At 36.3% G+C, this 27479-nt stretch overlaps 2 protein-coding genes across 4 annotated transcripts in view; both read left to right on the plus strand.

Moving 5' to 3' along the window:
* Nucleotides 1–389: 389 nt before the first annotated feature.
* si:ch211-255i20.3 (transmembrane emp24 domain-containing protein 11) lies at nt 390–10870 on the plus strand. Its single transcript, XM_039752805.1, has 5 exons — nt 390–732; nt 2030–2130; nt 3015–3140; nt 3978–4124; nt 10677–10870. Exons 1-5 carry the CDS (start codon nt 579–581, stop codon nt 10824–10826), a joined length of 678 nt encoding a protein of 225 aa, XP_039608739.1. The 5' UTR covers nt 390–578; the 3' UTR covers nt 10827–10870.
* Nucleotides 10871–17144: 6274 nt separating this feature from the next.
* Nucleotides 17145–27479, plus strand: part of LOC120528645 (probable E3 SUMO-protein ligase RNF212) — a 64667-nt gene continuing 54332 nt past the window's right edge. For 2 of the 3 annotated variants that reach the window (XM_039752808.1, XM_039752809.1), the window contains exon 1: nt 17302–17356. The gene's annotated coding sequence lies outside the window, so the exon portion shown is untranslated. Of the gene's footprint in view, nt 17222–17301; nt 17357–27479 lie in introns of those variants that run through there. The other variant, XM_039752807.1, reaches the window with a different exon arrangement.

Raw genomic sequence — 27479 nt, forward strand, 5'->3', positions numbered from 1 at the left:
TCATATGTCTTTGACCATTTACCTATCACCAGAATGATATTTGTTAGTTAAGTAAATGATTTATATATGCATGAAAATGAATAAGGTAACTCAAATGTGTATTTTCAATATTTCCTAAAGGGTAAATACAGCAGCTAATTTTAGTATAATGTAGTATAAAACCCAATTTCATCTTAAAGAAGTTTTGAAAAAGAGCCAGTTAGCTTTTATATGGTTAAATATGCTATAAAATCTACAGTAACTAGTGTTATCTTTAGAGGAATACTGTAAAATTTACAGTGAACGTTATATTGTGGACATATTAGCACTATAACTACTGCTTAAAATTAAGACATACTACCATATATGCAGTATAAAAAGCTCTATTCTATATAATAATTTACACTTAATATAATAATGTACCTTCTATTTGACCAAGAAAAAGTGATAAAATGAATACTTATGTAATCAATGGTCAGGTGTTAGCTTCCCACAGATCGCTTTGTTATCACAGAAACAAACTGCACATGTTTTCCTACACTTAGGGTTTCTGCATTTCGTAAGTACTTCTTGTTTAGTGTATAGCAGCATTTTCCACCATGTATTTAGAAAGCTACATTAAAACTAGTCTAATAAAAGTTGCACTAATATTAGTGCTTTTCAGTACATCTTCATTTGGGATGTTCTTTCACTTGGGGGAGCGAGAAGAAAAATGCATCATTGAAGATATTCCAGATGATACTCTAGTATCAGGTGAGTTTGAAACAAATGAAAGATTCTCACATACATATGTGCCAAGTAATATCATTTTTTACTGTCACACACTCTTGCAGTTTCTGCTAGAATGCTTATATTTTAACACCGTATTAAAAAAGGAAAAAAAAGTTAAATGGCAAAAATAGTAAATAATAAAACATATTACATACACCTTCTTCTTAAAATACAATATTTATTATCATTATTCAACAACTATAAACATAAATAAATCACTGCACTTTAGGTTAAATATGGAGAATTGCTGTTTACTTTTTCTTATAGATGTTTTTCCTATTTGCAAAGCTGTTCTAGTTTCAGTCATATTTTCACTGATTTAACTTGTAAAAACAATGTAGTGGCAATATAAAGATTCCTTTGTATTTAAAATTCAGTGGCTATCAGGTGACTCTATTAGTTCTGCGTTCTATGCCAATGTGGAATCCTGCACATAGGTTGCTGGCAATAAAAAAAAAGTAAAAAGATTATAGGATTTAAAATAATATAGCAAATGGAACTCAAGTCTAGTTGTATTACTTACCATTTGTATTATCAATCAAAATGTTCCTTCAGTTTATTAGCACAATTCAGAAGTTCAAACAGTATTATCTTTCAAAAAATCATGTTTATTGAGTGATGCCATATTAAAATGTAATAGATGCTATAAAATATAGAAATGTTGGTTACTGCGAAAATTTACTGAATTTAAATTTTAAATTAAAATTTATATTGTAAAATACTATAATCATATGCTAATATAATGTAAAGAAAATACAGTATTAACTGGTATTTGTGTTAAGCATTGAATTAACAGAAGAAGAACAACATAAAACTAAAAGAAAACCACAGCTGTAGGTAGCCTTGTTTAAAGGCGTGACTGTTAACAACCATTCGTGAATCCTCATAAATAAGTCAGTATTTTAAATAAACTGCTGGAGGTACAACATTATGCAGGTTTAGCAATGATCATGCTTTATAATGACACAACAATATCCTAAAATGAGATTAGGTAGCATCCTGTTTTCTATTATTTTGTCAAGTTTAACTTGTTTTTGGCAACATTTTTCAAACCAGCATAATTTCTTCCAGAGATTTTCCTTAAGTTGTCTGAATTAAATACTTAAAAATATTTTTATTACAGGACACTATATTTGTTAAATAATTTTCTTAATTTATTTTCTGTCAAATGTGTAAGATATACTATGATGTTCAAAAAATCATTTTACATTAAACTACAGTTTTAATCAACCATAATAAAATAATGCCAGGTTAATATTTATATAAAACTTATGTTTAGGCTATTTTCATGTGGAGCAATTGGATGCCAATAAACAGAACTTTCACTCCTCCAAATCAACATTGGGCATGGTTTTAACAGTTCGAGATCCAAACCATGATGTAAGTTAAATACTGTATACATGGTATGTATTTACTAATAAAATGTGCAATTTCTGTGCTTGTTTTATTAATGATGAAGGTCTCCAACCCTCCCTTTTCATCAATTTAGATTTAGTTCACTAAAATTATTGGCTTGATATGCCTGCAAAACAACATTTAAAAAAATGTACCTTTATAAATGTATATATCTATATATAGATTATCAGCAACTCTTGTAAACATTTTTTAGCATTTAGCCAACAAAAGGCACATACTATTAAAAAAAATGGCATTTAATTAAAAGACTGTTGCCTAATCATTTTTCCTGGAAACTGAAATAACTGTCTAGATTAACAAAGCTTTCAAATGATAGAGGCAGGCTCTTTTTTAAAAAAAAAAACAATAACATTTCAGCTCTGTCACAGATCAGTCTGGTTCTTCTCTTATCTATAACTCTTGAAGGTGCACGAAAAAACATTCATTATTCAAAGTGGTATATACTATAGTGATGAAAAAAGCTTTTGTGTTAAAGAAGCCAAGGAAGCAATCTAACTATACTGTTTGCCCTGGAATGTCAGGATACTGTACTGGGTCAAAGAGATACATTATGTTCAGCACTTCCAGTTCTAGTTTATTACCATGTGTACATAGCAGAATAAAAGTCTTACTTATTATCTTCACAGAATAGTGACAGCAATACAGTACCAACAAAATACATACATACATATGAACATTTTTACTGTGTGTTTTTTCAATATGTTTACTTTTCTTTGGTCACAGACCAGTCAGTGTATCTGCAAAACACAATGTGTTTATGAGTTGTGCACTCTTGCCTAAAAGATGCAGGTGAAAACTACTTTACAGATTTTATCAATTGAAAATATATTTTTATTTGAACATTTCAGATTGTCATCAGCAAGTTACATGGGTTTCAAGGTAAATTCACCTTTACTTCTCATTCTTCAGGCAGTTATTACATTTGCTTGAAATCCAACTCTACTAGGTTAACAGTTTTTGCTGGGAATGAAATGGTAAGCTTTACTTTGAACTTTTTGTTTTAATTTAAAGGAAATGACTTTATAATATATAGACAATATAGTAAATGTTTTTGTTAGGCTATATGTGTTTATACTTCAAAATTAAACCTTCATAGAATAATCATTGTCCAGCCATAAGGAGAATACTATAGTAATAATACTTTGATTACGTTATCAAATATACCATATGTAATTTTGTTCAACAGGTCACTCTAAAGCATACTTGATGAGGACACCCTGGAGTGTAGGACATTTGCTAATGATAATCATGAATACTGGTATTACAAGCCAAAAATGTACATTATATAGTGTGAACGAGACCATTCTCATCTTACTTACAAAACATTATTGTGCTATGTATGATAACTTTTTTAAAACACTTTCGTTACTTATTGTTTTAAAAGGAAAGAGCATGCTATTTTTCTTTAGGAGACTAAATTCCTTTAATGGGGGTAGTAAAAGACTATACTATACATTTTCTGTAACTCTGTGATGGCCAGTGTGATTTTCTATTATTAAAAGGGCAAGCTCAGTTATAGGATACACTCTGGACAAACTGGATGTTGTAGAGAAGGATAGAATTAAAACAAAACTGAGTGCCATTATGAAAAATGCTACACATCCTCTCCATGAAACACTAACACTAGTACTTTATGCCAATGATTTATTCAGCAGAAGTGTGTCAAGAAATGCTACCTATCTATTTATATATTTATTTAAAGAGCTTCTGTAAAAAATCTATCTGTCTATCTACCTATATATCTATAAAAAGCTGGGATACTGTATGTTACAAATGTTTTTATTATTTCTTTCATTTATTTAATTCTATAGAGAGTTCATCTTGATATTCAAATTGGCAAGTATGAAATTGGAGAATCTGTCCCTGGAACGAAAGATGCAATGCATAATGCAAGGGATGATATGCAGCACATTCTTGAGCAGCTTCAACAAATCAACAAGCAGCAGAATTACCAGAGGGTATGACCAATAGATCAATGTAGATCAATGTAGAAGATGTAACTGCCTATGTAATTTAAAAGATAAATTTGGCATTTTTCAATTCAGTTATTTTTTCACAATTATGGTATAAAATAATTTTCCATTTGAAATTGTATTTTTAAGCTAAAACTTTTATATAAATTTAAATAAATGTACTGTGCCTGTTCTTGCAGTTTAAAATGAAGTCTACAGAGCAATAACGTAAATGTGAAATCAAGAGGCTGTCAATTTACTGTCATGGGTGGAGTTTTCATATAATTAATGAAGTACCATGGCACAAATCTGAGAATATGTCTAAAATTGTTTAGCACCACCTTCCCATTCTGCAAAAGCCCTTTGAATATATGTGTATCCAAATGAGTAAAAAAAGAAAATAAATGATTACACTTTCCTTTTATAACTTTTGGTAACTGCAATGCCTTGAAGTCAGGATTGATGCATGAAAAAACGAGCAAGGGGCATTGTGTATTGGATGTAGAGGGTAAGATGCAATTAATACAATTCCACATTTTCAATTCATAACAAACATGCCTAAGAGTGCAAATGTAACAGATCAGAATTAAAAGAAAGCAACTATGTGTAGTGCCAACCATGCTTGAAGGTATGGCTTTCAGTTAATACTGGCCAATATTGATTTTTTGGACCTATAATGATAGTGGTATATGGGCAGCAAAGATAGACAACAATAATGCTGCTGTGTTTAAGTATAATTTTCCTAGAAAAAAACATGCATGAAATAAAAGATATAAAAGTTACTGTATATAACATTTTCACTTAAAATTTTAATCTAAAATGTAAATAGATTAAAAAACAGTTATTAATAACACTCACTGCAAAAACTGTAAAGGTCTTAAGAAAACAGTTTCACAATATTGAAAAGTGGTGCACATTTTAACATGAACCTCATGAAAATGTAGCACTAAAAGAGTAAAAGAATAATTTTATGCATCTTGTGTAAAAATTAACCTTATTGTATAAAAGACTCACTTGGTTAATGGTAATTTGACCAATTACAAGAACTGATTTTCTTAGACCCTGCTTTTCTAAGCTTTGTAGTAATTTAGTTGTAGTGCTCCTTTATGCAAGGTATTACAATAGTTGAACTTTTTTTTGGAAAGTTCCTGCAAACAGAGTGCAGCAAGGCAGATTTCACCAGCGAGAGAGAAGAATAGAATATTAGACTTTAAATTAAAGAAAGCAGAGTAACAAACTAAGTAAAAGGAATCAGACAAGTCATCCTGCACAATTAGACAAACAAGAAATGCTACTTTAATTATTTTAGACATTTTTAGTTTGTCCTTTAATTGAAACAGACAAAGTTGGTCTGAGTTTGGATGGTGAGCAAGCTTTTGTTAAGTACAGCCACTAACATTTACAAATAGAAAAATAAAATTGAAATTAATGCTTTACAAACAATAGGCTTGTTAGCTTAACAGCAACATCTGTCTATTTTACCTGTAAACATATTAAGCATGTTAGCTTTATATCTTCATGATAAACATCTCATAAACATTTAATAGATTTGCAGCTTTTTAAAGGGTTTCTACTGTGTTTATACTTTGGGTGTGTTATATGGTACAAGTGCTGGAAAGAAATAAGTATGGCATAATTAAAATGGTAATCTATATTTATAATTACACATTAACAATTAGGAATGTCTAGCTAGTACAATATAAAAAAAAACAAACTAATACATAACACTATATTAAACGTATATTTTAACAGCAAACAATCTGCAGTGCAATTAATAATTAAAAATGATTAAAGCTGTAAGTGTATGTCACAATACAAATTAATTGAAACTAATTCCTGAGAATATGTTTTGTTTTTGTTACACAAATGGTAAAAAATACCTTTGTATAAATTGTGCTTTGTTTTAGATAAGTACTGTATATTACAGAAAAAATTTAAAAATAACTTTTAATTATGTGAAGAATTTTATTTTTTTATGCCATATGTATTTTGGATATTTTCTGTACATACAGATTATAGTATTTCCTAAGGAAATTTTATTTATTTTATTATTGTATGGTCACTGAACAATAAGCCTAAAAAAATGTATTTTGCTATTAAAAAATGAATGGGTAACATCTGTCGTCTATAGTTTAATTAAAAAAATACCAAAGTTCACATTTTAGTATAGAACCTGACGTTTATACGCATCTGCTCATGCAGATATAGGAAAAATACTGGAATCGGTATCTGTCAATTCAGTAACATGAAATTATTGATCGGTATCGGACATAAAAATATCTGATTGAAGCATTTTCATTTGAGACCCTGTGGTAAAGCAGGGTCCGCATCCGAGAAATGTGGCTGTTTTAATAAATAGATAGTTCTAATTGCCGCACTCGCGTCTTTGTGTCAGGGTGTGGTAGTGAGGCGAGAGCAATTCCCTTGTGCGCTGCAGGAGCGGATGGCTCTGCACTTAGTGCACAGGCACAGGATCGCCCGCAACTCTAATTGGTGCCATGAGCTGCTGATTGCCGCAGCTGTGCCATTTTTCCATTTCAAAAGGGGGTGCAAGAGAAAAGAAAGCAGATCGGAGGTCGAGAGAAAAACAGTCTGGCCTGTAACTAAGAAAAGAGAGAATGAACAAGAGAACGAAAAGAGAATGGAAGTTAAGGGAAGACAGAGAAGAAGGCAGGAAGAAGAAGGAGCCAGTGCAAGCGAGCTCAAGAGCAGGAGAAGACAGGCAGATGGGAAGGACAGCCTCTTGACAGGAGTGAGTATCCGATGCCCAGGGGCTGAAGGAGTGATCACTCTGGCTGAGAAACAAAGGGAGCCACAGTGACGTGCGTAGAAAGGGACAATTCGCTGTCTAATTCGGGGAAGGCAGCAGAGGTCGAGAAGGTTCAGATTGAGAGTCCTAATGTAGGCACCATGGCCTTTGTGGACCCGAAACTATGTCCGGAGTGGGAGTCTTGCTATAGCCATGGAACGGGATGGACTTGGACCTCTGCGAGGTTGGCTCTGTCTGTTGGCAGGACGACTCCTCTGCTGTGAGACCTTTATGGGATAAGCAGAGGAGACGTCAGGTTTAAGAAGGATGCACCAGACTTTTAGAAAAAAGCAGTTTCCTGCTATAATGGTTTTTAGCCTTATTTTTAATGGATTTATTTATTTGAATTTTAACCTTTACTCACTTCTTTTATGAATTACTTATTTATGGAACTTTGCACTGCGCAGTTTTTGGGGCACTGTTTTCATTTAATAAAAGCACTCAGCATTGTTTCACCTTACACTTGCTTTATGTGGTACTCTCATTTGTTGGACTCATCCCTCAGAAACATTATCGTGGTGACGGATTCAAGAGGCTCCAGGTGATACCCGATAGCGTGGCGATAGCGTGGGGCCAACCCACACCCTCACAAACTCTTGTAATTGTCTAGCACATACATTTTTTAATACTCAGATCTTTACTGTCATTGTGCATATAAGTCAAGTGGAGTTGGTTTTCAGTCCTGAGATAATCCAATAAAACAGGCTTTGCTTTGAAGAGCTTCAATATTATAAAATTGGCGGAGGCCCTAATAAAACTGATACATTGGTAAAAGCCTAATCTTATCACTGCCCAATATTATCAATCTGTCCCAAGTAGCTTTTATGTAGAATGTGACAAGCCCAACTGAAAATTTACAGAAAGCTGTTTGTGGCACTTACTGTTTCAAGGACTACCACTTGCAATCTAGAATGAAAAGGAAATGTATTTGTGATCACCTGTTTCTGCAGTTTATTACAGTCCTCAGGCTAAGTCATGTATTTCTTTGGAGTTTGCATGTTCTCCCAGAGGTAGCTTGGGGTTTACCTCTATAGACCCAAAGTCATTCACATTAAGTGAAATGGTGATTTCAAATTAGTAGAAGAGTGTGTGTGCTTGTGTCTGTCAGTGGGTATAAAATGACAGTTAATTTGTTTAAATCCTGATAAAAATGTTATAGTAAGTACTGTATTCAAATTACTTGCAATATAACAATGGCAAATGTATACTTTTATGTGTACTGTATATAAAATCGGCTACAGGAATAAATGTCCCTTGTGGTGAAACATGGCTGTGGGGAAAGATAGGCAATGAGATGAAGTGTACAGTTGGACTTCTTTTAATGTGGCAGAATCTCACAAAGATATCACAAACAACATAGATACACTTTACATTATGTGTGTAAACTTAATACATGAAAACACTCTTGGCTTGAAAACTGACATTTTCGGTAAGTTTTAAGGCTTATTTTTCATGTTTGCATCAATGTCCCGTAAGCTGCATTTTATTCTTTAAAACAGGCATGGTGTTCTTTTATGAAATACTTCCCTTTGCACATTATTGAATACTATAATTGTGATAGAATACTTTTACTTGAAAAGTACAAAACATATGTTTTGAATATCTAAATATATATTTTGTTATGACTTACTTCTGCACCTATGTAAGAATGGAAATCAGAATGTGTATGAAGAAATAATTATATATTATTCAATGTGTACTTAGAATCAAATAACAGAAAGTCTCCATGCTGAGAAGGGATGGGCAATATGGACTTAAATTGATATTGTGATTATTTTGAAACAAAATGTTATATTCAATATTTCTCAATATGTTCTCAAAACACCTTAATGATTTACAATTAACACCATATATACCATAAACCTAGTGTATTTGCTCACAATAATAGTATGAAATATTAGCAAAGAAAGCAGTTTTTCACTCAAAATGTAACAGTTTCAAGTATAGCTATGCCTCACAAAACACCTCAAATAGCAAATATGTTTCCAACCATTTTTATTTTATGTTTCCTCTACTTACCTTTGACTTTCCATTGTAGTTATAGTGGTCAAGACCTTGTTCGCCTTGCTGGCATCTGTGTCTGCCAGTAACTAAACATTGTTCTCTCTCTCTGTTTGACCATTTTATATAAGGAAAGACAAAGCTCTTAATTCATTACCTCACAAATCACAGATCATAATACATGTACTCATACTGTATATACTGTACATATAAACAGAACATTTAAACTACACAGAATGATGAGTAAAGTTCATTACCTTTATAGTGCTTTTGACAACTAAAGTGAAAAAAGTTTTGAAAAATGATCAACCAGTTCTTGAAACAGAATTACAAAACAAATCTAACAATTAATATAACCTGTTGTAAAATAATTTACCTTTATCTAGAAAGGCACATGAAAAAATGTCATACTCCATATGCTCCACATAAATGGATATTTACTAGATACAGTATAATTAAACATAAACATGATAAACATCTTACAGACACAGCTATTCTTTTGAAACACTTTTGTTCTTTTAACTCTATATACAGTACTTATGTTTGATCACTTATACACACAACCTGGGAAATGTTATAAGTTAAACATCGTATGGGAGTAAAATGCTCTTTGTTAAAATGACAACATACAAAATACAATAAGTACACAAAAAAAAAACAAAAGTCTAAACGAGAAGAGATAATACAGTACTGTAACTTATTCATTCAGGACAGACTTTCTCCCAGTCTTTAGGAAGCTCAGTTCACCTGCTAAACAAAACTATAAACTCAAAATGAAAATAAAATGGCTGGTAATGCTGTTTACCCCATAACTGATACATGAACATTGAAGAAAAAAGAACAAAATCAATTTAGAAAGACTGCAGCTTTTATTTCCACTTGTAACATTTCAATAGAGGATTATGTGTGAAATTAATGGATCACAACAGATGCCTTACTTTAGGTGTGATGTGAATTATTGGCTTATTGTAGTTACCTGAACACTGACAAAGTAGGATTATTTTCTGGGGTGCAATTTAAGTAAGCAAAAGTATGTTTTACAATGCATTTAGATACTGCTGCTCTTATCCCATCACCACTGTTGTTTGTTGTCTCATAACTATGCAACTGATGGAGCTTTGCTAAGCAATGGTCCTTTTTGCCATGGAAGCAGAGGAGCACATTACAGAAGAGAACATTAGATGTCTGAATTGCCTTTTCATATGCAGTAACATGTTTAATCTTTAGATGCTGTACTGCTTGAACTATCATCCCTGAAAATCAAACCATTTGCAGCACTAAGCCTACCTGTTCTAAACTCTTTCTTTTTGGATCCTCGCTCTATTTTTTTTAAGATCAACACTGATAGGCTACACGGGTGGAGTTGACATAAATACAGTTAAAAAGAGCAGTGGAAACTTCAGATTTTATTTAATATTCAGAAGAAGTTGGAGAAAATCAAATAGCAGTGATGAACATCATGATACTGGTTTTTCCATATTAACTTGTATTAAATATCCAATCAAATCAAAAATTTGATATATTACCCAGCCCTAATGAAAAAAAAGGAAAAAAAAGAAGCATTTCAAGCATAAGGATTAAAGAAGCCAATAGAAAATAGAAATAAAACAATCATCTTCACCTGTCTATACAAATGCACACCAGACTATTTTATATGGTGCTTTACTGGATCACATTACAGTATAAGCCAACTTCTGAAGTTCTGTAAAGAAATTATATTAACTTACTACAGTATTTTTTCTTGGTAGGAACGGGAAGAAACCTTTCGACAAATAAGCGAGAGCACCAACAGCAATATTTTGTGGTGGGCAGCTGTTCAGACCACTATACTTCTCATAGTTGGAATCTGGCAAACAAAGCAACTGAAAGACTTTCTTATTGAAAAAAAGCTTGTGTAAGTGTAAAAGTTCGGGTACAATACTTTAATGAAAACATACTACAAATTTCATCATTTAATCTGGACTGTGTCCCTAAAAACAAACTACAGTATTTTAGCACTTGTGTTAAGTACATTTAAAATAAATAGTTAAAATGTAAAGAAAAATAAAAAATAAATAAAAAAATAACCATATACATTTCAAGAGAATATTATTGTGTACACATTTTTCTGCTCTGTCTTTATGGAAGTAATGTGGTATATTGATTTGTCCTGTTGCCTCAAAGCTCCAGGAACTTGGGTTGAATTTCCAGTAACATCTATCTGGAGTTTGCTTCTTCTCTGTGTATGAGTTTTGTATGCATACTATGATGATTTTCTAAACATATCTAAATGATTAAAATTATATTTTAACTGGCAGCTCTGAATAGTCTAAGTGAGGTCTCTGTGTGTCAGAATATCTTACTGTGGGCAGGTAACAACTAAGTTTGATTCCTGTCTTGATCATGATTTTGTCAAGATATGCCTTGTTATTGTCACCCTACTTAATATTCAATTGAATATGAATTGATAGTCAAAGAGTATGCTGTTGTTCATTTTGCTATCTATGATTACATTACACCAACTTAGACACACGACTGCTTCATATCTTTCTTGATGTGGTTGTTTATGGCAATGTCATACATTTTTGGAAAAGACCAAAAACAAAGTTTAAATAAAACAATTATTTTTATATAATGCCTTTTATCACAGATTCATTATCACAAAATGATTCATTAAACTTTCAGAGCAGCATTAGATGACAAAGGGTGATGTGAAAACGAGCAAACGTTAGTTAAAGTAGTAAGAATTAAGTAAAGAGTTTTATCTAGCAACCAAAATATTATGGCTAAAGAAAATATATTTGCTGAAAAACAATGAGTAAAGATGCCTAATTAGTCTGGGGCACTTACACAAAAAGACTGACCAATCATCACAAATTTATAATAATAAACCTTTCTGTTGCATCATAAAAATATACAATGAAAAATATCTAGGCAGGTGTTGGCTTCCTTCATAGACAGTTATGACTGACATTGTGCTAGCAATTTTAGTGCAATTAGGAACTGATCAGCTTTAATCAGCATTGATCAAGATAGTCCTCTGCAATTTTATAAGCTATACTAATATAACAGCTGTTATGTTCTACTTACACTTTTGGATTTCTTTATCATTTTCTCTCCACTAATTGCCATTTTTTCTATAATAACAAATAAAAGCTGCTGGGAGCTCCAGCTTTCAGTACTGAAATAGTTTAGATGTGTACCTCAGCAATACAATCTGACCTGGCACAGGTTATATTGGATTGTGAAAAAAAGGACAGAAAAAAATGCCATCAGGAACATCTGTATGGAGACATAAAACTGTAGCTTTACCACTGGCTGAGACCAGCATGTGCTCTTTATGGTCACAGGTGCTTTCCAACAGTTCTAATTCAGATTTACTGAAATGTTTAATGATATACACCTTTTATTGCACATATTTGTCATGCTGGAGATTTTAAGAAACTGGAAAAATCTACAGACATTTTACATTTACTGCGCAGAAAATAAAGATCCTATGCCTTTACCTCTGAAACTAGACATTAAGCCTGTTACAATAACGGGTGCTAGAACAGTATATTAAATGGCAAGGGACCTTGTATGTGGCTGTAATATGTATCACTGTATTGTGTGCCTTTAATGTTCTCTCTCAGTAATACTGGTTTGTATTTCCGTAAAAATGTCTGTAATTTTGTCTGACAGTAATACAGTGGAACCTCGGTTCACGACCATAATTCGTTCCAAAACTCTGGTTGTAACCCGATTTGGTCATGAACCGAAGTAATTTCCTCCATAGGATTGTATGTAAATACAATTAATCCGTTCCAGACCATATGAACTGTATGTAAATATGTATTTTTTTAAGTTTTTAAGCACAAATATTGTTAATTATACCACTGAATGCACAGCGTAATAGTAAACTAAATGTAAAAACATTGAATAACACTAAGAAAACCTTGAACAACAGAGAAAACTAACACTGCAAGTGTTTGCGCTATAGCCTTACAACCCGCTCTCTAAAAACATTTTTTTTTAATGAGTTTTAAACACAGGGAAAAAAAAATGAATATTTGAAAAATCCATGATTTAATAAACAACCAAGAAAAGTAACATTGCAACAATGCATGCGCGCGCCTGTGTGTGTGTGTCTCTCTCGCGGGCCTGCGTGTGTGTGTCTGTCTCTCGCGTGTGTGTGTGTGTCTCTCTTAAGCGTGTGCCTCTGTGTCTGTGTCTCTCTTGCCTGTGTGTGTGTGTGTGTCTGTCTCGTGCCTGTGTGTGTGTCTGTCTCGCGCGCCTATGTGTGTATGTCTGTCTGTCTCGTGCGCGCCTGTGTGTGAGTGTCTGTCTCACGCACGTCTGTGTGTGTGTCTGTCTCGCACGCACCTGTGTGTGCATCTGTCTCGCGCGCGCCTGTGTGTGTGCCTTTCTCACGCGCCTGTGTGTGTGTCTGTGTCTCTCTCGCGCACGCACCTGTGTGTGTCTCTGTCTCTGCACACACAGTCGCGAGCCTGTGTGTGTGTGTGTGTCTCTCGTGCACGCACCTGTGTGTGTGTCTCTCTCTCTACACACAAAGGGAATGCACAGAAAGAGACTGAACACGTGCCGTGTGGCCCCACGCATGCGCACTTCACCAGAAGACACACACACGGACACCTGGACGCACACAGGGGTTTTATTAAAGAAAATGCTTTCATCAGAAATAGTGCTACTGTATAAATAAGCCTCCTCTGCACATAATATTTCAGATTTCATTTAACCTGGATGACCCTTGACTTCTATAGTTTACACATGCCATTTAACCTAACATCAACTAACTTTCTTAGTCTTTTCTGAACATGGTTTGTTTGAGGTTAGTGATGTATCTCTTAACATTTTCAAATGTTTTCCATAAGATGTTTCCACTGACTCCAGATCTCCCATCATGTGATATCTTTTATAATGAATTTGCCAGTTGCATTTCCAGTCCTGAATTTAGTCCAGGTCATGCAGCAGTGAATTGAATGTATATTTTTTAGTAATAACTAAGATCAGACATTGCTATTTATAACAAAATAACTACTAAATTATTATTTTGTGATGAAGGCAGAAACTCCAAACATTTTTTACGTTAAACTTGTACCACTTGTATTCTCTTATATTATCCAATATGTGCCTCACTTAAGACCCAATAAGGAATTCTCAGGCAACTGCCTCATAAAATTTGGGATTCCCCTGCTCTAAGACCTTGATGGAATATATTCATATGCAAGTAAAATTCCGTTACAACAAATATCTTTACAAAGAAATTTTCATTACAACGAAGTATTTTTATTGTCCCGACAGTTTTGCCATATGACACGAGTCTATCCAAATTTCGTTACTACGAAGTACATTTAGCAAATACTTTCATTACAACGAAGTGACCTTGAAATGCTTGAATGAATCTTCCACAGAGCAGTTAGTTCTGTGGTCGCAGCTCAGCTGTGCACAACAATCTCCAAACAGAAATATTATAAAAAAATCTTTCTTCTGACTTTCCCCATACTGCTTTTTTGCTGTTTTTGTTTTTAGTGGTTTTCAGTAATAGCTTTTGCTTATCGCTCGTCAACATTTGAAAAACATCCATTGGAACTGAAATCATTGTCACCCTCTTACAGAAACAGCAGACATGAAAAAACTGTAAAAGTTGATATTAGAAAAAAAAACTTTTAGTTTTTGCAGCTCTCGTTTGCGGCAAAAAGAAAAAAGACGTTGCCAGTGAATTCAGAATTTTGCCATCGACACTGTCAACTTTCTTGAAAGACCAAGCAAAAAAAGAAGAAAAATCTTGGGTTGCAAATGTATGAGAACTGCTGCATTTGAAGACATTGAAAAAGCAGTTTTTATGTGGTTCAGTGATGCTCGTTCAAGAAACGTTCCTATTAATGTGGCACTCATTCAAGAAAATGTGAGGTTTCTAAATTCTCTTGGGACCTCCCCCAACTGGACAACACACCGAAGAGCGCCCCGAAGTTCGATCACCGCAGCTGTGGAAGACTGTTTATCTGTTGCTGGGGCAAACATAAAAGATCTCGATTGGTGATGCAAGGAACATTGTAAATGCAGGGAACAGGATTACTTGGCCACTAACCTATCCACAACCCTGTCTGACTGCTGTGTCTGTTTATTGGAGAGTGGCAGATGCCACTACAATAAATAACCGTGCTGTTCCTGTTTCAAGCTGAATAAAGAGACTCAGCCTCGTGTTTTGGGGTGTAAGACAGGGACTTATAGCACGACCACACAATCTTTTAGGATTTGCTTCTGAGGCGCTTCACTGCAGTGCTGTGAGCCTGCTGTTGCCCTGCCCCGGCAATAGACAAACATTTCCACAGACGCGGCAATCATGCTTCAGGACGCACTTCAGCGTGACGTTCACATTGGGTGGTGGGAGGGGGGATCCGAAAAGAGTACAGAAACCTCACAATATGAAGAAAAAGAAAAGGATGATTCGGCTTCTGATTTATAACTGTGCTCCCCACAACATGCTTCTGCATTTAGATAATGTTAGCGTTCAATTCCTCCCACCCAATTGCACAGCAGTGCTTCAGCCATTGGGTTTGGGCATCATTTGCACCCTCAAAGTGTATTATCGCAAGGAAATGCAGAGAAAATTCTCGTCAGTATAACTTGTAGACAGGAGAAGATTAAAATTAAATGAGAAAGAAAATAATTCTATCTGGGGTGACACATTGGAAATCACTGCAGAAGGAACAATCTACTGTGCTGTCATACTTTAAATTGCTAGCATATTCTGTGATCCTGAGCAAGTCACTTGACCTGCCTGTGCTCCAATTGGAAGACCAATAGTAACATACAGTAAACAATTGTATCATAAATTGGATAAAGGCGTCAGTCAAATAAGTAAATATAAATATTATTAATTATCTTATTCAACTGATAGAATCATAACTCACCTACCACCACACATTGGGAAAAGAATATACTTTTACTTTTTAGAAAAATAAAATTAACTTTATTAGAAACTGTCTACATTTTGTTTAGAATTTGGCAGATACTTATTAATGTTGCCCTTTATTAATTAAGCATGCTGAATCTTGAAAACCGTAAGGTACCTCAATATCTATGATTAACTCATTCATACTTGGTGTCTTTGTTTCTTTTAGTCTAGATGAGGGAATCATCTGGACCTGATTTGAAAATGAAGAGTCATTTAAGTTAAAGCTACTTCATTTTTGTCATTCATCAACCAATTGTCTGACATATTCTACCTCTTATTATTAAGCAGAAACTTTACATAAACACTATTTTACATAAAGTGTAATTGATACAGAGAGCAAAGACTTCAAGGCAGGAAGCATCCCAGAATAGTACCCTGGTACACAAAAAGCATTGCACAAGCATAACATACAGAAGTTTGCAACCGAATGATTTAACACTACATATGTTTAGAAACTGGGATGTGAGAAGCTTCAGAGGAATCCCACATGTAATCTCCAGAGCTAAGGCACCAGAGTCACCACCCAGGTTCGCTCCATTTACTTTGTGGCATTCAAGTTTAATGGCACTTTCCAAAAGGGAAAGTGTAGATGTGGAAACTCAACACTAAACCAATAGATTTATTATTTGTGATGCAGACTCTTGAAAAATTATCCATCCTGATTCATCTTTTTCATATCTTTTGAAAAGCTCTCTAATTTAAAGTATACACCAACAATATACAAATCCCAAATACAGCTCTAGATAGACTGAGCATATTGTTGAGAACTTTCTTTGAGTCTTTTCATTATTGGCATCACTGAGACATGGTGTGAAACAGAATTGCCAAACATCTAACTTTAGAAGCAAGGATAAAGGCACCTCACCAAAATATTGTGCCGTACTGTATATATGTTATTTGTTAATAGTTGTAGTTACACTCAACTTAAGGCTACATGGTTAACTGTGCAGCTTGAGAAAAGCAGAACCCCCTCCATCCACACACGGGATATTTTCACTTCCCTAACCTCTCTATCTCTCTCTCTCTCATACAAAGCTGCCTAAACCTACATACCGAAAAAGGAGAAACCGAACATGGAGTGCGATGGTGGAACGCCGCTGCACACGTTCGCGCGCGTCATTCCTCTTCGGGTTTACCGATTAAACTAACAGGTACGTCGATTTGATGAGGTTGGAGTTATTATGTGTATAAAACACTACACCTTTAGATCGGGAGAGGAAATTACGTGGCCTCAACATAAAGTTGAAAGTGCGCGCAACGTCCATACAGTCCTGCGTTCGAGAAGGCCTCGTGCGGCGAATTATAGAAGGCGGGAGGCGAACTCTTCAGTCAGTCCAGTTTTACGAACTGCAAACGGTACGAGTGCAGTAACCAGCCGTCCGGTAATCAGTAACATATTGTTTATGTAAATAACTTAAACTAAAAAACAAAACTGCACTTAAACGCGCATCTAAAAACTACACGTTTCCCATCCTATTGCAATAAGAGGAGGTAGGTGAAAACTGGAACTGAAGATCGAAAGTTCCGATCTTTCACGTGGATTTCATTTCCATTTACTGTCACATTTATTTGCCTAGGAAGTATCGAAGTGACGGTGCCTTTTATTTTGGTTGTTAATGAAAAAAAAGGTTGATATCCTTTATGCATGGTTTTGTTACGTAACAGTTTGTTGTTCTGTTTGTGCTGATATTTGTGAGCAGCTTTCATCTTACAGTGTATTTATTTATTTATTTATTTGCGAAATGCTGTATTTCTGCCTTCCATTATTACGGAATATTTGTTCTTTATTCGAATTAACCTCTACAGTCTGTGATTCACACCTCGCTGCAGCTTTGAAGTGGACTGTGGAGAATACGAGGATGAAAGAGTGTTTTAAAAAGAATGACGTTAAAATATTTCACGATTAGTTGTTTGCTAGAGCGTTTAATACAGTTCTTTTGATGGTCTGGGGATCTTTAAGCAATGTGTGTGACGCCAGGGATGCACATAAAAAATGTGTTCATTTGCTTGGAGTCGTTTTGTTTTGAATCTAGTTCTTCAACTAGTAAGCCACCTGCATATGTAAATAATATGTTCATTATACATATAATACAAAGTAATTTATGTACTTCATCAACCTATCAAGCCTGCTCGTCTTCTGTTTTAATTATATACTGTTGTGCATTTATCATTACACTAGACATTTTGCTTTTGTTATACAATGCATAACACAGTTATCATGATAGTAGACACAATTATTATAATACTATGGCATACTTATTAACTGGAGTGATAGTTTTAAACACACAACAAAATAATTTTGCAGGACCAAGTTAGACATATATGGTAATAAAGAACAATTTGACCCTACTAATACAAATACCAGCAGATTCATCAACGGTTATGATTTCTTAAAAGACATTGATAGTTTAAGCAGTTTTAATTTCAGAATACATGGAGATGGCAATTGGAAATAAGATAAAACTAAATACTATAAATACACATCATAAAATATAAGTTGGATAGAAGTAAAGACAAAAGTGTCATGTCTTAAAATATTTCAGAACAATTTGTAACAATATTGTTTCTATAATAAGATATAATTTTGTAGTAGTGATTCATTTTTTACTTTTGATGTCACTTATGTAGTGTTGATAATTCTTCATATAGAAAACACAAGTACCATCAAGGTAAAAACCGATACACGCAAGACTTGAAACTGATGCTGCAGACTTGAGTTGGACTTGCTACTCTGTGTACTATTCTGCACCAATCATAGATGGGCACTTTCTACCCATTAATTCTAAACATCATTGTGCTTTATCCAGTTTTTTACAGTTAAATGAACTTTTATGTGAGGGTGGATTTTTACTGATCCACTAGTGAAAATCCTTTCATCCTTAGGTTTTTTGCAAATTGTCAAGAATTTCTTCTCAGTCAGTCAGGGGCACATTGCTTTATATACAGGAATATAGATATTAATACTGTTGATGGGTATTCTGTGTGTCTGGTATCATTGTACCATGTAATTGTATTGTAAGGTATAATGACACTGAACAGAACTGAAATGTAATTCAGAATGCACTTTTAGTCGAGTAACTGGCATTTCCAGTAATATGAAAGAAAGAGGAAAACTTTTGCAAAGTAACTGTAGATCAGTACTGGTTTAACATTGCCTTCCCTTCATTAAAATTAGAAAGTAATTTACTATAGCGTGAATAAAAAACGTCTTTGCATTGTGGAAAATCTAATACAGTACATCACTAATTTCTGAGCTTTTAATATTTAATGGTAAAATGAAGTACAGATTTCTTTTAACAGCAGACTTTATTTAATACTCTGAAACCTTCCATTTTACTCCAAAGTCACACCTTTGATTAATGGATAGCTTTAATTTAGCCTTGCATTAAAGATTAAAGGGCAAGAGTGTGTGTGTGTCTATGGTGGCGAACTGGTAACATTTTGAAGCTAGGATTGATTCCTGCCTTGTACCCGTTATTGCCAGATTAGGTTAAACTTCCTTGAGTCCTGTAGTTGTTCAAGAAATGGTTGGATGAATAAATAGATTTTCTGTTAGGAATGTAATGCAAAGGCTTTTAACAGTTATGGTATTGAACAAATAAAATAATAACAATTAAATAAGGGTAGCGCAGTGGTAGCACTGCTGCCTCAAATTAAGGAGACCAGGGGTTGTGTCCCAGGTCCTCCCTACTTGGAGTTTGAACATTCTCCCCATGTCTGTGTTGCTTTCCTCTGGGTGCTCCAATTTCCTCCCAAAGTCCAGTGTGTGTGCTTTGTGTGTTCACCCAGTGATGGGCTGTCTAGGGTTTGTTCCTGCCTTGTGCCCCATGCTAGCTGTGATAGGCTCCAGCACTCCCCATGACCCTGCAGGTTAGAAAATGACTGACCGACTGAATTAAATAAAAATCTTTTTAGATTATTACAAACTGAGCACTGGTAAGTAATGTGACTGATTTGGGGTCACATGAGCAAATTATGTTATTTTCCTTTAACTATGACATTGAATTTTACTTTCATCTGTGTTAACCAACCTTATAGACTTATATATTTTTCTTTCATCCTTTCCATACAGAATGCATATGTACTTGTATCTTATTATTTTACTATATTAATATTGCTATCTAATAATGAAAATTGTACTTGAGATAACTCTCTGTGATATTTGTTATTTGTGGCAGAGAACTGAGAATTCAAGTGCTTATTTGGGAACACTTTACAGTCACTACATGCACCTAGTGTGAGATGAAAACTGATTTATGTCAAATTAAGATTTTATTTTTCATATCAATTAAACCAAAATTTCTTCAGACTTGTAAGGCTAAGTACAAGGATATATAAGTAATGTAACAAGAAACAATAATTGTTAACTTTAAAAGCCAATTTTAACATCTACAGTTTCTAAAAAGCAAATCCCAATCTCTTATAATAGAATCGACATCATAAACTAATAGTAAAACAGTTTTATTAAATGCCCACTAGATGGTGGAATATGTTCACACTAGATATATTCTTGACAGTGTAAAAATGAAAATGCCTTTTGTAATGCTAACTAAAAATACCAAGTACTTTATACACTTTAATTTAAAAATCAAAAATATTACAGTACTTTAGACAACTACTTGCTGTGTAAGCGGAGTGGCATCCTGTTCAGCATTAGTTTTATGTCTTGCTTCCATGGTGGAAGGAGAGGCTCCCAGTCCCCTGCAACTTTAAATTGGATAAGGTGGATTTTAAAATGTTTCATATTGTGTTATTATTAAATACTAGCTAACTTTATATATTATATATCAAATGTACACAAAGAAGTCAAAAGTTTTACAGCATCTCAGGTTTTCTAGTGTTGCAGTGGGTTGGCGCCCTGCCCAGGATTGGTTCCTGCCTTGCACCCTGTGTTGGCTGGGATTGGCTCCAGCAGACCCCCCTGACCCTGTGCTCAGATTCAACGGGTTGGAAAATGGCAGGATGGAGGTTTTCTAGTTTTTCCTCAAATTTAATCAGTTGCAATGCATTGAATGGTGAAAATGTATGCACTAAACTGCCAGAGGTGTAAATTTAAAGTTTAGGTTAGCAAAAACTGAAAAAGGGAAATATCAGAATATTGCAAATGGGTCTTTTTCAGGGAACAACTATTAAGTTACAACCTACAGAAGTTCTGCAGCAATTAAAGTAAATTAAGCCTTGCAAGTTAAAGGAAACAATTTCCACAAGTTTCCCAATGTCTGTTGATTACCTAAAAACCCAGTGTCGGTCTTAAAGCAGAGCTGGAATAGACTGTGTTACTACACCATCTGAAGCACTACTTGGACAATATTTAAGTGATAATTGCAAGAAAACATTGATTAACAAATTAAACAAAACACAGAATTATTGCCCTTATGTAGGCCTTTCATTTAGAGAAACTGCAAAACAAATATAAGGGCCGATTTATACTTCACGCTCAGAACATGTACGTGCCCGCATCATGGCTGCCACGCGTTCCCAGCGTTCATTTCTCGCGTCCTCTGAGCAGGTTCTCAGAAATTAATGCGACGCGTGCACGAGTTGCAGTACCAGCAAAAAGTCAGGGGGCGCAGTGTGCTAAAAGTTGGAACGTGACGTCAGAGTCTCTGTTTACTATCTACATGTGACAGCAAGCCTCTATGGAGATCCTTCGGGGATCGATGTGCGCGCTTTGCTGTTTGATGAATGGTTCAAAGTGGTGAAGCAAAATGCCGACATACAGATACATTCGTGGTGCTTTTATATTCAAGCGTTGCATATTCCCGATCGTAATGACACGATACATTTTAAAAGTCTCACATACCATTTGTGCCGTCTATTTTTTATGTTTTTACTTTACCTGCTGTCAGGTCCAAGAAGCTCGTAGCGATTAAAAACTGGGATGACGTTTACGATGGTCTGCTTTAATAATAAAGTAAACTACGAGGTTAAAGTGGACATTTCGAGATTAATGCCGAAATTTCCACTTTTTTCACAAAATACACGTTTTCACCGTGTCATTTATTTTTTTCTCAGTGGCTCAAATACAGTGCTATACATTATGTTGCTGTTGTTAAGTTGCAAAAATAAAAAGACGACACAAAAGATGATATGTGAGACTTTTAAAATGTATCGTGTCATTACGATCGAAGCATTAATCCCGTAGGATCTGCATAGAGGCTTTCTGTCAGAAAGCAGACCGTCGTAAACGTCATCCCAGTTTTTAATCACTACGAGCTTCTTGGACCTGACAGCAGTGGAAAACAGCAATAGATCTCCACACAGAACAAATTAAATGTATATTCCAACTCTCTGCACATTTTGAATCTTTAGATTTATATTTGATATCACTTTCATGATGTAATGCATTAAAGTGTGTATGTTACATTTTACATATGTTTGTTTAAATAATGTATACTGTTAATTACACACATGGGGGAATAATTACACACATGGGGGTGTCACGGTGGTGGAGCGATAGCACTGCTGTCTCGTAAGGAGTTATGTTGCTGGTATTTCCTGCTTGTGTTCCACACTGTGCTTCGGTTTTCTTCCGAAGATATGCAGATTTGGGGATTTGGTGATTTGGTGCCGCTAAAATGATGCTAGTGTATGCGAGTGCTTGTATTCACCTTGCGATGAGCTGAGGCCTCGTCAAGGGGCTGTTTCTCACTCGTGCCCAATGCTTGCTGGAATGGACACATCCCTGGATTGATGGATTTAATCAATAAACATCCTTTTCAGAGATATTGTGGTAAGGTGTCATCAGAATTTAATAGGTGTTCTAGACAATTCAAAACACAGAGAAGCCGAACATGTTCTCACCGTGATAATATCTCGCACTGCCACCTGGTGGATTCCTCCAGATTTACGTAAAGTACGCGCGCAAGTATGAACACTACAACGCTTGCGTAGCAGGAGTGTCCGCTGCAGCATGTGTCGTGTCGCGTGAAGTATAACTCCGGCCTTAGTGTCAGTGAGTATGGTGTTCTACAGAATCCAAAGGCAAGTGGAAACTGGAAGAAAATCTGATAGGAAGAGATCTGACAGACCCAAAGTCACAATCCAATCAAAGGACATGCTTCTGAGGGTCACCAGCTTGCATGATGGGCGCCTCACAGCACAACACCTGAACAAACTTATCAGGAAAGCCTTCTCCATCACAGGGTCAATCCTAGATACACTGGAAGCTGTTGTGGGAAAGAGGATGATGACAAAATTGGATAGATCCCTCTTGGAGCACATTTAGCTACAGGCTGATTTCACCATGGTGTGCTAAGAAGCACTACTGAGGGGCTTTTTTGCCCACTGCTATGTGGCAATTCAGTGCTTCCAACTGATGTATGTTTTTCTTTATTAATTGACTGCTTTTCTGTTCTATATGTCTGTATCCTTATTTTTTATGTTTTTGCTTCTGTATGCAACTGAATTACACCATGGGTTCGCGATGGAATTAATAAAGTTAATATAATCTAATTTTATCCAAGTACTTTTGTGCATACAACATTTATAAGGTTTTTACCAAAGGCTAATATTGGCAAACAGTATGGTGTAATGGGGAAGTCTTTGGATGTAGGATTTCAACCGCTTGTGTGTTCAGAACCTGCTGCTGAAGCTGTGTGACCATAAGCAAATCACTTTATCTGTCTTTGTTCCAACTAGATAAACAAATTAAATGTAAACCAATTCTATCTCAAATGTTGTCACCTTGGTTAAAAGTATTAGTCAAATAATATGTAATAATATTATTAGGTCACTGGAGCTGCTTACTCTTGAACACAAGATCAATTTCTGCTTTCCCTAATGACTTGGCTTTTGTTGATGGTAACTGCAAAACACAGTTTAACACCAAAGTGAATTCTTTTGAATCGCAATGGGTAATCATTAGGAAAAAAATGAAATTTGAATATGTATTATCATTATTAGATGTTTGCAATTTTAACTTATTTATGTAGTTCACTCAAGTATTTTTAAGCGTTTTTCATCAGTTGTATGTTCAAACTTGGGTTTTTTTGCCATAGCCAGATAATAAAGTTCTAAAACACTGTGTTTTATTTTAATACAAACAGCTATGACATTTACATGAAGTGAATAGAAGTTTTTCTTACTTTTGGGGTTGTTTCCTCTAGTTCTTAAAGTCTGGTGCAATGTTTTGGAAGTTTCTTAAATGACTGGAAGTTTCTGTTTAAAATATCATTTTACTACTGTGTAGGTAAAACTTTTTGAGTGGGTGGAGAGGGTCCTGGGTATGATGTTAAATTGCAGTTAGCCCTTCAAGTGCACTTCAGACTTGCAGGGAAAACTTGAGGGTTGGTGGCAGGATTGGCACTCCAGCCAGCTCAAACACTCACACAGGTCTGAAACAGCAGACAGGATTTCTTTTGGCTCTCTGCGGGAGTAGCTCTGCTGCAGCTGCCAATAGGAAGGCTGCTTGCATTATTAAGGGGATTGGGTAAAGCCCTCAGGAGCATCATCCCCTGAAGAGTTGAAATTGCCAGAGAGCCAGTGCAGTCGTGCCTGTTGGGGATTGGAACTGGTGTGGTGCTGAGGCATCACCCGCTGCACAGCAGCACTTGGCTCCCAGTTTGATGCAGCCCATCTGGATAGGAGCATGGAAAGTCTTGTCTCTACGGCATGATGATCATCTTCCTCTGCTGTCAGCTGAGCTTCTTAAACTATTTCAGTGGCGGCGCTTTCTGAGATGCGCAGACCTGGGACTGGCCAGATCTCTTTATATGGGTATACTTTTTATTGGTCTGGTTACTCTGATGGCTGTCATACTCAGGGAGTAGCTGTTGCTGTGGCAGATCATCTTCTTCCGATTGTGCCCAATGTCACTCCTGAGTGTATTATGAGACTCAGATTAAGGCACTCTCTGGGTAACATGTCTGTTGCCTCAGTGTATGCTTTGGTGAGTGATGTCTTGGTGAGGGAGACATTTTATTTGCAGCTTCGCTTGGTGGTTGATGGGTGCCATTGAGGTGACACTCCTCTGGTCATGGGTGACGTCAATCCAGCCACTGGCACTGACCGAGCTGACTATGAGGATTGTGTTGATTCCCATGCATCTGTTGGCCATGGTGAAAGTGGCTCCATGTTCCTTGACTTTGCAAAAGGTCAGGGGCTATTGATCGCTGGATCCTGGTTCCAGCACCCTGAGCCGCATTGTTGAACTATGTACTCCAGTATTGGTGGTTCGGTGAAGGAAATTGATCACATCCTCATGAGCAGATACTGGAGGCACCTACACAACTGCAGGTTTTACAAAAGTGCCCAATTTGTGATTTCTGATCACAGACTTGTTGCTGCTACTCTGAAGGTCCAGCTTAGGTCAAGTAGGCTAACACCTACTAGGAGAATGAGGCTGGACCTGTCAAGCTGTTTCTGATGAGTATGCAAGCAGTGTGTGATGAACTAGCAGACTCAGCTGCTACTGCCAGTCCAATTGTGATGTTGGAGACCTTCTGTAACAAGACCCTGACTGTTGATGATGGTCGTGTTGGTTTGCCAGTCTTCCCAGAAGGAGGTGTTTCATCTTGCAGGGCACCCTTGATATTATCAAGAGGAGTCACCACACATGGCTTGATGGCAACTCTGGTCTCTACCGGGAACTGAGAAGGACAGCTGCAAGGGCTCTAAGAGCAGATAAGGAGGCGTTTGTTAGAGGAATCTGTGAGCAAGTGGCACACCATCTATGGTCTAGTGACCCACGTCCTGTTAACAGAGGAATCGAAGCAGTGCGCATATCCAAATCTGTTCCTCAGAGAGTTGCAGTCAGGGTGGGTGATGGAATGGGCCTTATGGATGATGCTGCCTTTGTGACCCACTGGGCTGGCTACTTTGACCAGCTCTTTAAAACTGATCCTCCAGCTATTACGCTTGACATCTCTAGTTCCACCGTTCTTGAGGCTGATCCTCCAGATAGCTGTGAACCACGCAATATCACCAAGATTTTACAGGTGGTGAATCAGCTGAGGGTAGGAAAGGCTGCAGGGATCTGTTGCATCTGGGGTGAACATCTCTAAGCTGGTGGTAAGGCTGCCCTCCTTGCATTGCAAGCAATCTTTGACTCCATTTTAGAGAACGGTATCATCCCAACTAACTGAAAAATGGGACTTGTCGTCCCCATCTGGAAAGGAAAGGGTGATCGCCTGGATTGTGGCAGCTACAGGGGGTAAGACTGTTCTTGGTGCCAGGTAAAGTCCTTGTTAGGGTCATCCTCAGTAGGATCTGTGATGATTTGCTCACCTCCAAAAGACCGGAGTAGTCTGGTTTACATCTAAGAAGTCTACCATCGACTGCATCCTGGTACTGAAAGTTCTCATCAAGTGCAAATGTGAATATCGGCAGAGTTTCTTTGCATTTGACTTAGTTGATTGAGCTTCCCTGTGGGACATCCTGAGACTTTGCTGGATCTTTCCTGGATATTACTGGAGTTTCCTGGAGTTTCTGGATATCATGCAAGGCCTGCACACCTCTATGTTTTTTGTAGTTGATTCTGGGGTTAATCAGGGGTGTGTTCTTTTCTTCTACTCTGTTCATTTCTTGCATGGACTGGGTGCCTGCCAGGGTCATGTGGTCCAGCAGCTGTTGGGCATCTATTGGTGAAGAAAAATTCACCGATCTTGACTTTGCCAATGATGGTGTGATCTTTGCAGAGTCAATGGAGGTTCTGATTGGGGCTCTCGAGGGACTGAGTGAGGAGTCTGGGTGTCTGAGCTTGTGAGTATACTGGATAAAAACCAAGATCCAGGCCTTTAATGTCCTCTTGGGCACAGCCATCAGCAGTGTGTCTGTCTACAGAGAGAATGTCAACTTCATTGAGTGGTTTTGTTACCTCAGAAGCAACATTCATGTCTCTGGTGACTTTCCCTATGAAACCAGTAAACAGATTGGCAGAGCAATGGGGGGTTATGAGGTTGAGGGAATTGGTCAAAGTCATTAGAGTCCTGGGGCCTCATGTATAAATGGTGCGTACGCACAGAAATGTTGCGTAAGAACTTTTCCACATTCAAATCGCGATGTATAAAACCTACACTTGGTGTAAAGCCACGCACTTTTCCACAGTACCTCATACCTTGTCGTACGTACGCAAGTTCTTTGCTCAGTTTTGCAGACTGGTGGCACCCAGCGTCAAAGCAATGCTACTGTTCCTGTGTGGTTACTCCTTATTTTCCTGATGCGGCTTTATAAATACACTGAAACTAACCGCATATTGTTTATTAGTGTAACGCATCTGATTGTAATTGACTTGTAAGAATATAATGGTCCAGGGAATAGCCATAGTATCCCAATACCATAACTGCTTTAGTGTTGTTACTCTCGCTAAACCTTCTTCTTCTTCTTCTTCTTCTTCTTTCAGCTCCTCCCGTTAGGAGTTGCCACAGCGCATCATCTTTTTCCATATTACTCTCACTGCACCACTCGGGAGTATTTATATCACTGTATCTGAGTGTGAATCACAGCAGCAGCTGATCGGAAAGAGAATTATCGGTATACAGCTTCAAGGACATGCTGCCTCAGCCACGGCAAAACGTTTCAAAGCCTTTCCTGACCTCGCAGTTCAGAAACAGTTTCATCCCAAGAACTATAAATGCACTCAATCAATTGCACCTTGTAGAACTGTTTGTACTTA

The sequence above is a fragment of the Polypterus senegalus genome, chromosome 4 (assembly GCF_016835505.1).
Source record: "Polypterus senegalus isolate Bchr_013 chromosome 4, ASM1683550v1, whole genome shotgun sequence".
NCBI classification, from domain to species: domain Eukaryota; kingdom Metazoa; phylum Chordata; class Cladistia; order Polypteriformes; family Polypteridae; genus Polypterus; species Polypterus senegalus.